This window comes from Asterias rubens, chromosome 18, assembly GCF_902459465.1.
Source record: "Asterias rubens chromosome 18, eAstRub1.3, whole genome shotgun sequence".
Taxonomy (NCBI): domain Eukaryota; kingdom Metazoa; phylum Echinodermata; class Asteroidea; order Forcipulatida; family Asteriidae; genus Asterias; species Asterias rubens.
Window position 1 is genome coordinate 4,039,549 of NC_047079.1, and position 14,093 is coordinate 4,053,641.

At 41.0% G+C, this 14,093-nt stretch overlaps 2 protein-coding genes across 2 annotated transcripts; one reads left to right on the plus strand and one right to left on the minus strand.

Moving 5' to 3' along the window:
* The first annotated feature begins 1,536 nt into the window (after positions 1-1,536).
* Positions 1,537-2,271, plus strand: LOC117302599 (snaclec bothrojaracin subunit beta-like). The gene has a single exon (XM_033786576.1). The coding sequence runs from the start codon at positions 1,537-1,539 to the stop codon at positions 2,269-2,271; it is 735 nt and encodes a 244-aa protein (XP_033642467.1).
* A 10,354-nt stretch (positions 2,272-12,625) lies between these two features.
* On the minus strand, positions 12,626-13,363 carry LOC117302600 (asialoglycoprotein receptor 2-like). Its single transcript, XM_033786577.1, has one exon. It carries the CDS (start codon positions 13,361-13,363, stop codon positions 12,626-12,628), a length of 738 nt encoding a protein of 245 aa, XP_033642468.1.
* Positions 13,364-14,093: the final 730 nt, after the last annotated feature.

Sequence of the window (14,093 nt, forward strand, 5' to 3'; positions counted from 1 at the left end):
ATCCTCTTACCAACTGATAAAGCAAAATCGTTTTGTGCTGAGCAAGTGTTTTTTGAGTGTCCAAGTAGCTCTTTGAAAATGTGTCCTTTGCGGTGTAGCTGCGTGTGACGTCACTGACGCGTCAGTGTAACGGGTCAATAAGTAGAGAAACCTAAATGGTTGTTTCGTCCTCAACAATCCAGCAATCTTAAACCTTTCGATTTGATGGCTTTGTTGATTTCAGAGAGCATTATTCTTGTACTTTAGCCTGAACATCTGACGTCACATAATGACGACACAAGCTTTCCATATCCGTGTTTTGATTGGTCGGAGGTGATTGTCAGCTGCATTGATATCATTGTATGTATCCATCAATGGGATCGCTGGTTCTGTTAAACCAATGTCTTTATCCTCGTGGATAAAGGCGTACAGGGGACCAGTCCTTGTACTTGACCTTGTTCTGCTTTAAGGTTACGTCAGAATATCATTTTCGTCACTCATTCAATTACAAAGTGTTTGATCCAGCGAAAACGTCTTTAAAGAGGTGTTTGAACAGCAATATGTGTCAGGCAGACTCACTTGCGGCTGTATAAATGAAATCAAAACACCATGTGTAACATAGTTCAGATACCAGAGGGTGCTATGTTTCCGGTGAAACAAATGTAATTGATGATTCCATATATTTAGTACTAAACAACATTTGCAAACCTTTATCGTTGGCAGCAATGGGTTGTTTTCTTCTTCGTCCAATCAAAGTTACCGTTACCAAAATGAGTCTTGGTGTTACAAATAGTGCGGTGCCTTTTGTATAAAGTACAAATGAAACTTAATATTAAACCGTATTGGTGTGAAATGAGTGATGGTCTATATACTCCTTTCAAACCTTTGCTTTAAGAATTATATATTGCTCTTCCAGCCGTTTGGTCTAGCTGTACACTAAACAACTCTTTGAAACGTACGTGAGTGCCGAGAGCGCCGTTCCGGTTGCCCGTCAAAGGACCAAGTCTTGCATATGATTTGACAATTATGTGTAGACTTTCGCGCGAGGAAACTATGACAACGCCATTTGAAAATTCTAAGGGTTTTCAAACACTACACAAAATTAAACGCCACGTCGTCAATCGATATGCTCACGCCATTAAAAAAATATATATATTATTGAAACTCGTTTTCGCCCCCGTAGCACAACCTACGTGTTCTTATAGCCAACCCTATTCCACTAGCATTGTCACGTACTTCATTTTTGAGCGTGAATTCTAAGCGACAACTCAAGATTTCCAGTCGATGTTAGAGAGACAACCGACGGTTCTAAAGACGAGCTGTTCTAAAGACGAGGAGTACAAATCACGCTAATAAACACTTGGCTGTACTTCGCGTGGCAGTTAATTAATATCTTCATAAAGATGTGACATCACCTGAACATTTATGGTAATCGTTTTGCAACCGTTTTGAGCGAAGTACTTGTTGTCTCACCGGATCTTTGCTGCTTCAAAGGAGACTTTGATTTTGAGAGAAGTGGAAACTTTCCTTGGTTTAAGGTTTTAACGGCTTGGCGTGATGAATCTTGCTTTGGTTTTGTTGCTTCTGGTTGGGTGTTATGAAGCCCTGGCAGCTATCTGCCCTACTGACTGGCAGCGATACGGCGAGTCATGTTACTTTATAACTCAACGCATGAACTGGATTGAAGCAAATGAAACCTGCATCAACTCAAATGCAGCTCTAGCTGTGCCTAACTCGAAGACAGAACAAACTTTTATCTGGTCAATGTTCCTGGGTTTCTTCAATGGGAGTCAGCCAACGGAACATCTCTGGATCGGTTGTTATTTCAACCAGGAGGCTGGTGGATGGCAGCACTGTCCATTGAGGAACGTGTCTAACACCTATGAGAATTGGAAGGAAGATAACCCAGATGATGTTGAGCCTGCCACGGATTGCGTGGCTATGAACCGCCTGCACAACGGTCAATGGGGTGACAGACCGTGTAATCAGGATCATTTTTCTGTCTGTGAGCTCGAAGCTGACATCACCCATGACTCATTCTGCCTTCAGACCGGTTCCGGTGGTCGCATCAAGTCCCAGTGCCTGGTCGGTCACGTCATGAAGGAGCTACGGGCTGATGGTGTGGTGTCGTGCGGGAAGGCGTGCCTATTAGAGCCCCGATGTCGCTCCTTCAATCTGCTGATGAAGCAAGGTCCAGGGAAGATGGTTTGTCAGCTGAACAACGCGACTCGTCATGAAGCGACTAGTGTGGTAATGATTGTGAAACATAACTGCTACTTCTTTGATCTATAAAGAAACAATCGCTGTGTCGATATTTAAAGCACTGCTCTTAATTAATACACGCGTCTGGAGATGTTTTTGACGCTATTATCTTCTATTAGACAGTCATGTAGACTTGTTTTGCAAAACTTATTCCCGCTTTCATTACTTAAAGAGTTGAAGAATTACATTAATTTAAATTAAATTAAAATGTACCAGGGGATAGATACAGTGCATTTCGATTGAGTAGGCCTATTTCATGTGTGTTACTTTGTTGTATTTTAAAAGAGAGAATTTAGTCTTATTTGTTGGCTTTCAATGTACACAAACCTCTGAAAATTTCATCAAATCCACTTCTCACTTTTAAATGAAAGTATCAAACACAGTTTAGTTGATCCTTTTGTCAGGATTATTAAAACCGTCATTGTTTCCAACCGCCACTGAGGGAAATGGCAAATTAATGAGACATAGTCACTAAAGTGGTTTCTCTTAAAGCCACTATACACTTTCGCTAAACAGTATTGTTCAAGTCCCACACTTCGTGTATCACAACTTATATATAAAATAACAAACCTGTGAAAATTTAGGCTCAATCGGTCATCGGAGTCAGGAGAAAATAACGGGAAAACCCACTCTTGTTTCTGCACGTTTCGCCGTGTCATGAATGTGTTTAAAATAAATCCGTAATTCTCGTTATCGAGAATTGATATTGATTTACTGTTTTCTCAAAAAGTAAAGCATTATTGTTTTACTGTTTTCTCAAAAAGTAAAGCATTTCATGGAATAATATTTCAAGAGAAGTCTTTCACCACTACCTTCTGTAAACCCTGTAAGTTATTTGTAAATCTGTGAACTTTTTTCTTTTTTTTTCTGTACCAAAAGGGTCCAATGGCTTTAAAATGAAAGAACCATACACAGTTCAGTTGATCCTTTGTCAGGATTATTAAAACCATCATTGTTTCCAACCCCAACTGAGGGAAATAGCGAAATAATGAGACATAGTCACTAAAATGTTTTCTCTTAAGTGTAATGACTGCGGCTGCCCTACAGCGAGGTAAAATCACTCCTGCACCAGCCACACAACGAAGGAGAAGTGGGCGGTTGTTGCGTCAACTGGCAGCGGCCTATGACGATTGATGATGATGATGATAATGACTTCGGGAGTCAAATTCCTTTATATCCTAGAATGATGCAATCAACATAACTAAGAGGGGGATTGGACCCCCGATTTTTTGACGAATATATGATTCCTGCACGCTGGATGAAACGGTTTCGTCACTTCGTGAAAGTTTAAAAGTCAAACCACGCCTATTTTGACACCGTGCCTGTGGTATTTATTGTAATGGAATTTAGTGGCGAATTTTTATCGGCACCTTAAAAAAAAAATATATATATATATATATATATCAAATAATAAACCACAAGGGAAACTGACTGGGAACATTTTTAATGATTTTGGATTGAACAAAGAAAAATTGACTAGAGCGGGATATATATATATATAATGAATAGGGTAGATGGCCTTAGCTTTCGATCCAATCCGGACCTTCTTCAGAGGCATAAAACAAGTACAAACAAATTCATATCCATTTATAGAAAAAGAGAGGGGGAAAGGGATTAAGGAAAGGATCCAGAAAGAAGCGGGAAAATAACAGCCAATCAAAGTTCCTATTTCAGAAACAATATTGGTCGCTAAGAACCAATGGGAGTGAAGTGGCGAGGACAAAGGATGTTTAGAATGAAAGGAAGGGTTACTGGACCATAAAAGTGGTAAAAGTATTGTTCGACAACAATGCAGGGAGACATGAAAGGGTAGGATTAGAGAGCAAGTTGCATCATGATGCAACTAACAATGGTCAATTAATAAGAATAGCAAGATCAGCAAGATCAAAGGTATGATGATTTTAAAAATAGGTATGAGGGACCTGTGGAAAAAAAAGGGGGGGGGTTACTTACATCAGATAGTTACAGTGATGAATTTATAAAAACAACTTTAAACTAGGTTAATTTATACTTTATGTACAGAATATATACAACATATAAGTTCTTAGGCAGAAGTGAAGTGGAGGGTAATGAGAAGTTATTTAACACCAGTGTTTATGTTAAGTCCAAAGGGTTTGACTGTCTTGAGTTGGTGAATCCAGTGTGATTCTCTATTTTTGCGGTGTGTGTCATCACCATTGCAAGCTTCAATCACCAGAAGTTCAACATCAATGACACTATGATTGGGGCTGTTGAAGTGGATAGAGACTGGGTACGGTTTCTTAGTCTTTATGGAAGAGACATGATTCGCAAAGCGAAGACTAAGTTTGGTCTTAGTCTCTCCCACATATTGTAGCCCACATCTCTTACATGATATGACATAGACTACATTAGACGTGCTGCATTCAGAGTCGGTCTTGATGTTGTATGAAGAGCCAGTGGTATGACTCTTCACCTTAAGTGAGGGCTTAATGTGCAGACACGTTTTGCATTTGGAACGGGTACATTTGTGACAGCCCAGTATATCTGTCGGGGGTTGTGTTTGGACTGTACCTGGGGGAAGTTTGGCCCTGACTAGTATGTCACCAAGGTTCTTAGGGCAGCGGAATGCAACCATGGGAACCTCAGTGATTGCTGAGTGTAACCTGCTGGAGGAGTGAAGTATAGGCATGTTATTATTGAGAATTGAGGGAAGTTTGGGTAGTTTGGGGTGGAAGGTGGTGACCAAAGCAACTCTATTGGTAGGAGCTTTTTTAGCTCCCGTGTTAGTCAACAGAGTATGACGAGGTACGTTGAGAGCCCTGTTGATAGCAAGTTGGACCCTACGTTCGCTGTGTCCCCTAGATACAAGGTGTTTCCTTAGCTCTGATGAGCGCCTCTTGTACAGGGTATCTGTGGAACAGATACGCCTGATACGTAAGGCCTGACTGTAAGCAATTGCCTTCTTACAGTGACTAGGGTGACAGCTATTGGAGAGAAGGTACTGGTGGGTGTCGGTGGGTTTACTGTAAACATCTGTGACAAGGCCATTAGGAGACTTGGTTATTGTCACATCTAGAAAGTTCACACTGGTGAGAGATTGTTCGGTAGTGAACTTTATGGTGGGGTGAAATGAGTTGATATGGTCAATAAACTCATCCAAGCTGTCTTGGTCACCACACCAGATGGAGAAAATATCATCAATAAATCTCCACCAAACTAGTGGTCGGTTGGGGGCGGAGGACAGGAGTCTGTCCTCCAACTGAGACATGAATAGGTTAGCATATGAGGGTGCCATTTTGGTACCCATGGCAGTACCCTGTACCTGTAGAAAATGCCTGTCAGAAAATGTGAAATTATTCTTCATTAGAATGTGGCTCATGAGTTCCTTAATATGACTCACTGAGGGGCGGGACTGATTACTAGCATTGAGGGTAGAGACACATGCACTCATGCCTTCATGATGGGGTATGTTAGTATACAGTGATGAAACATCAAAAGTAACCAAAATAGCAGAGTCAGGTATTTGGTGCTTGACCTCATCTAGTTTGTGGAGAAAGTCTTTGGTATCCTTGATGAAGGAAGGAATACGGCAGACTAAGGGTTTGAGGAAGCTATCGACAAACTCAGAAATGCGCTCTGTGGGGCTACCATTCCCAGATACAATAGGTCTCCCCGGGTTATTGGGCTTGTGTATCTTAGGTAGAAATGTAGAACCTTGCTGTACGGGGGTCATGTGGGAGGAGATAGTTAAATGTATCTTTCTCAATATCATTGGCATTATAAATCTTAACCAGGGTGTCACTGATATCTTGGGAGAAAGATTCAGTGGGATCAGAAGCACATTCAATGTAATGATCATTGTTACTGAGCTGTCTAAGGCCCTCAGCAATGTAGTCATGTGTGTTCATGACTACAACTGCGGACCCCTTGTCAGCCCGTTTAATCACTATGTCTGGTGATTGGCGGAGTTGTGTAAGGGCGTGACGCTCATCTTGGGGAGGTTGTTGGGAGTAGGGGTACTGGGGGCCTTAAGAACCTCGGAGTTAACCGAATTGATGTATGTCTCTAGAGACACATCTCGGTTCTTAGGGGGTACCCAAGTACTCTTTTCCCTGAAGCGGTTGCGGGGAATAGGTTGGGTCTCCACAGATGACTCGTCATCCATGGAGGGCTCTACATGAAAGTATTCACGTAGGCGTAACCTACGATTGAATTGGGCCATGTCCTGTTGGAAAAGAAGTTGGTTAGGCTCTCTGGGTGTGGGGCAAAACTTAAGACCCCTTGAGAGGAGTTTAACCTGTGGGTCAGTAAGGACCATGTCAGACAGGTTAACTACAGTATTGGTCTCTGGCAACCTAACAGTAGGAGGAGCAGTGGTGGCTCTCTTACTGTGGAAACGTCTATGGGTGTGTTTCTTATGGTTAGCCAGGACATTCATACGTTTCTTGTTCTGTTATATATATATATATATTTATTTGTGAGTTATATTATCGAAATAACAAGACTTTTGCTTTTGTTATGCATTTTGGTAAATGTGTTTACAGTTAAAAATAAATCATTTAAAAAAATGTATTTGCAAGTAGTTATGAGCTTACACATTTTTGTCACTTCATAAAACAAACCTAAGACGGTGTTTTGTACCTTTAACATAATGCATTTTCTTTGTTTTAGTGTTGTTTGTTTTGCAACACTGGCTGCTACAATTAGTAAAAAACATTATAGGCGAAAATATCGACAGGAATATAAAGTAGGTCACTCTCTTTCAACTGTTGAAAATGTAATATACTTACTTACACCCACGTAATAACATCAAACTGTTGCTTGGTGATTTTTCGTGTCTTTTTAGGGTCTCTTTGTTTGATGTTAAAACCAGGTCATAAGACGACCTTGGGCTCTAAGGTCTTATTGTCTGTTAGTTAAATCGTGCAGGACTGTGGGAGGATAATAGATACGGTAGTAATTAAAAATCAGGTCAAAAATCAATGAAAAGGAAGTCAATAGAAACGTGTCGTGCTAGTGATTTTGATTAGACAGTGACCTGTTTCCAACGTGAGCTGCCTTCATTTGCAATCTGACTCTAGAATCGTCAAGTCTGGCTGCAACAAAACCTGCACATTACACAAATATATATTTCAAAAAGATTGCTGTCGCATTGTTTCCTACGGGTAATATTCCTCTTAAAGTTCATTTTCGAGATGGATGTTAGTGGTGTTCTGTTTCTTCTGTTGGGATTTTCTACAACCAGTGCTACCATCTGCCCTACTGACTGGCAGCAATACGGCGAGTCATGCTACTTACTGATAACTCAACGCATGAACTGGATTGAAGCAAATGAAATCTGCATCAACTCAAATGCAGCTCTAGCTGTGCCTAACTCGAAGACAGAGTAAACTTTTATCTGGTCAATGTTCCTTGATTTCTTTAACGGGAGTCAATGAAAGAAAAAACACCCTTGTCACACGAACTTTTTTTGTGCTTTCAGATGCTTGATTTCGAGACCTCAAAACCTAATTCCAAGGTCTCGAAATCAAATTCGAGGAAAATTACTTCTTTCTCGAAAACTACGTATAGAGGGAGCCGTTTCTCACCATGTTTAATACCATCAACCTCTCCCCTTACTCGTTACCGTGTACGTTTTCTGCCAATAATTATTTTGAGTAATTACCCGAGGGTGTCCACTGCCGTTAAGCTTGTAAATAAAGCAGGAATAGATACAAAGAGTCTCGCTAAGTATACAGTGCTGACTGAACACACATCTTTGTAAATGGGTAAGACCAAAATTAATGTTCTTCATCCCTGATGCAAATTTCCATCTATTAAGCCATTCTAACAGTGTTTACCATCGACAGCTGCTATACCGGGCTCTCAAACTTAGTAAGTTTTATTAGCAATAATTTTGTGATTTGTTATATGAATAAAACTCGTCTATCAGAGATTGTCTTGTCAAAGTAATGAAGTCTGTACTAATAATTATTATTTTGAGGGCTAATCATCCTTACTCGCAGCTAGAGCTGAATTGCGTAGGACGCGGCTACAACATGTTCGAGAAGCAGGCATGCAAGGGCGCATTCAGCTGCCAGCCACATCAACCCATTATGACCACGGAGCACAGCCAAGATCGAATGTGTTTGATTTTTCCCGAGGGAGGAAAACGGAAAACCCTCGTGGCACATCAGAGAACCAACGCTCATCTCAACTCAAGATGGCCCTGGTCGGTAATCGAACCGGGGTCACCATGGTGAGAGGCGAGCGCTTTACGCACAAGCCAACCGTGCCAGTCTTATTGAGAAACATGGACATCTTTCAATAGAAACAGGGGTACACCCACGATGATGTACCAATTGAGATTGTGGCACATCGCCCCCAAAATGGCAATCACAAACGCCCTCTTGCGTTGTTGCTTGAAACGTAGAGATTCGTCTTCCCTGGTTTTCGGCGCACCCCCACTATGAAAACAAAACGTCCTACCAGGCAAAGGCGTTGGAAGTTCCCGGATGAGCTACGGGGAATTTCCACTGATCTCGTGGATTCTCCGATGCCCAGCCCTGGAGGAGCAGTGCTGCCTTGAAGACGCGATGGCAACAAATGAGAAGGCCGTTGAGATGTGTCCAATTCTAGCCAAACACTTGAGAAGAAGATGATGGACTCGAAAGTAGAATATGAAATAATGTAAACTGTTCTATTTTCTTCTTACAACTGTTAATTTTTTTATGATGCTTTTAAGAAGGTAAAAACAGCAAGCAGTTGATGTTCTTGTCATTTTTGTATCGTGCATGTTCTTCTAAAATAATTAATGACTTGCTTTCGATTTCGGCAATCTAAAATAAAAAGATCAAACTGCGATTTCCTCGTCAGTATTTCAGGCGGATAAGTGTTTTTACAAAATTAGGACTTCTCGTTTTCTACATAGGGAGTTTTGAAGGTCTCCCGTCAGTGTAGGTCTTGGTCTTCCCCTTAGCTTGGACGTGCTTGTATTGGTCTTGGTCTGCCCCGTGGTCTGCCCCTTGGTCTAAGTCTTCGGCATGCAGGTCTTGGTGTTCACCATAGAGTTATATATAACTCTATGGTATTCACCTTTGTCTTGGTCTTCACCTTGGTCGTTGACATGCTTGAAAAAAATTGCCTGTAAGACCTTTAAGAAGATAAAAGCCTGTAAGACCTTTACCTGTCATTATCCTCGCGGGTATAGACAGGAAACCAGATACTAGTTTCAAGAGAGCGTCTGGTTCCATAATGCAAACTTACCGTGTAAGACACAACAAGTTCGCACAAAAGATTTTGTGAAGGTGATTAGTTGTACAAACTAATACGGATACACTTTTTATTTATTTGCATTTTTTTATTGTATGAATCCAGGGGTCGATTTCACAAAGAGTTAGGACTAGTCCTACAATACAATACAATACAATAATCTTTATTAGATCCCAAAAAGGGTTATTCAAATGCTCGCATACAGTAAAAACATCGACACATTAAAAACATTAAAAAACAGACAATGGCTATATACAATTACAAGAAAAACCACTAAAAAGCGATAAGAAAAATACTGGAGACTGGGCAATAAATTTATAATTATCGTTAGTAAAATTGAGATAAGAAAAATACTCGAGACTGGGCAATAATTAATAATTATCGTTTAAAATTGAGATTGTGGTGTGTTATTGCACAAGGGATAAAGGAGGATGGGTAGCGGTTTTTCGCAGAATATGGCACTCGCGGTATGGCATATACGACCAGATCTTGGGATCAGCTCTGGTCGTGCGAGTGCCATATTCTGCGACATACCGCTACCCATCGAAGTACGAAGTGCCAAAGTCCTAGCTTAAGACTAGTCCTAGGAGATATACCAATTGCATGGATAGTCCTAAGTTTGGACAGGTAACTGGTCCTAACTCGAGATAAGACTAGTCCTTACTCTTTGTGAAATCCACCCCAGGGTCCTCAGCAATAACACAGTTAATTGAGAACCGATGAGGGGCTACCCTTTTTACCAGAATGCATAAGACAATATAAAGCAATAGTTTCGTTACACAAAAAGTAGAATAAACGTAAACTTAGGGGTTTTTTTTTACGAAGTGCCAAATCAAACACCGCTACTTATTCGATTTAATTGGGACACATGCCACAGACACGGTGCCTATATAGGCGTGATTTTACTTGCATTGTTACGATGTGACGAAAGTTAGTTCATTTACAGTGTTTACGTACAGGAATTATATAAACAATTCTCGAAACAATCGCATTTATTTAAAAGAAAATAGTTACACAATAATAACAAACAACAAAACAGTTCAACCTCAGAAGAGATTTTCTAAAAACATTTTGGCTGCGGGTTGCTTCGTACAAATGAGAAAATATCATCTGGCCTGTATGTGTTGCTTTTACTAAAAACTGAGCAGTGATTTGGAGAATAATTTCACGGTTTATTGAAAGTTAGGGGTGGGAAAGAATTTTCTCTTTCAAAAGGAAACGATTCTTGCTATTATTTACAAGCATAATTAATATGATTAATAATTATTCACTTTTAAAAGTAATAAACGCAATAGTAAATGTTGCGAAAGCAGTTCACATGATCAGACAATTGTAGCGTTGACAAAAGCATCTCTGTACGACGCATGTATTAATTAAGAGCAGTTCTCAAAATAGCGACACGGCGATTGTTTCTGTCTACGGATCGAAATAGTAGCAGTTACCCTTCTCCATTATATCCAAGTCAGTCTCTTCATGTCGAGTGGCGTTGTTCAGCTGACAAACCATCTTCCCTGGACCTTGCTTCATCAGCAGATTGAAGGAGCGACACCGGGGCTCAGATCGGCACGCCTTCCCGCACGACACCACACCATCAGCCCGTAGCTCCTTCATGACGTGACCGACCAGACACTGGGACTTGATGCGACCATCGGGACCGGTCTGAAGGCAGAATGAGTGAGGGGTGGTGTCAACTTGAAGCTCGCAGACAGAAAACTGATTCTGACCACACGGTTTGTCAGCCCATTGACCATTGTTTACCCAGTGCATGACAGCGCAATCCGTGGCAGGCTCGTCATGCTCTGGGTTATTTCTCTTCCAATTCTCATAGGTGTTAGACACGTTCCTCAATGGACAGTTCTGCCATCCACCAGCCTCCTGGTTGAAATAACAACCGATCCAGAGAGGTCTTGTAGGTTGACTCCCATTGAAGAAACCCAGGAGCATTGACCAGATAAAAGTTTGTTCTGTCTTCGAGTTAGGCACAGCTAGAGCTGCATTTGAGTTGACGCAGGTATCATTTGCTTCGGCCCAGTTCATACGTTGAGTTAACAATAAGTAGCATGACTCGCCGTATCGCTGCCAGTCAGTAGGGCAGATAGCAGTCATGGCTGTATAACACCCAAATAGAAGCAACAGAACACCAGTAAGATCCATCACGAGGAGGTAACTCTCGATAGATGGATTATTTTTTTGAAAACAATATTTGTGCTGGTTTAGTGCAGGTTTTGTTGCAGGCGGACTTGACGATACTAGAGTCAGATTGCAAATGAAGGCAGCTCACGTTAGAAACAAGACGCTGTCGAATCAACATCACGAACACGACACGTTTCTACTGATTTTCTTTTTATTGATTTTTGACTTGGTTTTCTCTTACTACTGTATCTATACTCCCACAGTCCTGCACGATTTTACTGACAGACAATGAGACTTTAGAGCCCAAGGTCTTCTTATGATCTGGTTTAAATATCAAACAGAGAGAACCTAAAAAGACAGGAACAATCACCAAGCAACAGATAGATGTTATGACGTAGGCTTGTCATGTGAAAGAGTGTTACATCTGAACAGTTGGAGAGACTGACCTACTTTGTATTGATGACAATGTTTTGCCCATATTAATATTGATAAACAACAACCAGTTTTGTAAAACAAAGAACAGCAAAACAAAGAAATTTCGTCAGCCAACTTCCACTGCCTTGCCTATAACAAACATTGCTCGGCGATATTTTCTGTGTAAAGTGCTTCTTAAAATTTTGCCGCAAATCTGAAATATGTCTCAATACGATCTTGGTTTTACCCAATCTTCAGAAAACATCATCTGACCTGTGTTGCTTTGACTAAAAAGGGAGCAGTGATTTTGATGACATTCTCAGAGGTTTTAGCACAAACCTCTGAAAACTAGAGGATGGGAGTGAATTCTCTCTTTATAAAGATGACGATGTAAAATAGATGAAATACTCACTCGTAAAGCACTATTATCTATTCCTACTATATTTACAAGCTTGGCTAATGTGATTCTTCACTTTTAAAAGAAACAAACACAAGAATAAGTGTTGCAATCGCAGTTTACATGACTTTATATCCGACACCATTGACAACAACATATCTAGACATGTGCATTCATTACTGAGCATAATAATATTATAATTTAGAGACAGTGATTGTTTATTTTTCTCTACGGATCGAAATAGAAGCGGTTTTCATTCTTCATCATATTCACAACAGTCGCTTCATGACGAGTCGCGTTGTTCAGCTGACAAACCATATCCCCTGGACCTTGCTTCATAAGCAGATTGAAGGAGCGACATCGGGGCTCTGATCGGCACGCATTCCCGCACGACACCACACCATCAGCCCGTAGCTCCTTCATGACGTGACCGACCAGACACTGGGACTTGATGCGACCATCGGTACCGGTCTGAAGGCAGAATGAGTGAGGGGTGGTGTCAACTTGGAGCTCACAGACAGAAAAATATTTCCAAGCGCACTGGTTGTCAACCCATTGACCATTGTGTTTCCAGTTCATAGCAACGCAATCCGTGGCAGGCTCGTCATGCTCTGGGTTGTTTCTCTTCCAATTCTCATAGGTGTTAGACTCGTTCCTCATTGGACAGTTCTGCCATCCCCTAGCCTCCTGGTTGAAATAACAACCGATCCAGAGATGTTTAGCTGACTCACTCCCATTGATGAATTCCAGGAACATGGACCAGATAAAAGTGTGTTCTGTCTTCGAGTTAGGCACAGCTAGAGCTGCATTTGAGTTGACGCAGGTATCATTTGCTTCAGTCCAGTTCATACGTTGTATCATCAGCAAATAGCATGACTCGCCGTATCGCTGCCAGTCAGTAGGGCAGATAGCAGTCATGGCTGTATAACACCCAAATAGAAGCAACAGAATACCAGTAAGATCCATCTCGAGGAGGAACGTATGTAACTCTCGTGATTATAACGCGAATTAAACAATGCGGCAGAATTATTGAAAAAAAAAATTGTTCAGTTAATTGCAGGTTTTGTGGCAGGCATCTATACTTGACGATACTAGAGTCAGATTGCAAATGAAGGCAGCTCTCGTTAGAAACAAGACGCTGTCGAATCAACATCACGAACACGACACGTTTCTACTGATTTCCTTTTTATTGATTTTTGACTTTTTCTCTTACTACAGTATCTATACTCCCACAGTCCTGCACGATTTTACTGACAGACAGTTAGACAAAACAAAGAAAGTTCGCCAGCCAACTTCCACTGGGTAGCCTTGCCTAACAAACAATGCTCAGCGATAGTTTCTGCTAAGGTGCTCTTTAAAGTTTTGCCGCAAATCTGAAATGTCTCTCAATACGGTCTTGGTTTCACCAATCCTCAGAAAACATCATCTGACCTGTGTTGCTTTGACTAAAAAGGGAGCAGTGATTTGGATGACATTTTCAGAGGTTTGTGTTTAATGAAAACTCGAGGATGGGAATGAATTCTCTCTTCTTCGAGATGACGATGTAAAGTGTATGAAATACTCACTCGTAGGCACGACCATCGTCTAATTGGTCCTTTGACGGGCAACTGGAGCTGCGCTCGTGTCACTCGTGTTCGTTTCGAAGAGTAATTAAAATGTACAGCTAAAACCAAAAAGGGTGGAATAGCAATAAGGT

Bases quoted from the DNA above. Each gene is read 5' to 3' on its own strand.
- LOC117302600 (XM_033786577.1), bottom strand. From the start codon at position 13,363: ATGGATCTTACTGGTATTCTGTTGCTTCTATTTGGGTGTTATACAGCC.
- LOC117302599 (XM_033786576.1), top strand. From the start codon at position 1,537: ATGAATCTTGCTTTGGTTTTGTTGCTTCTGGTTGGGTGTTATGAAGCC.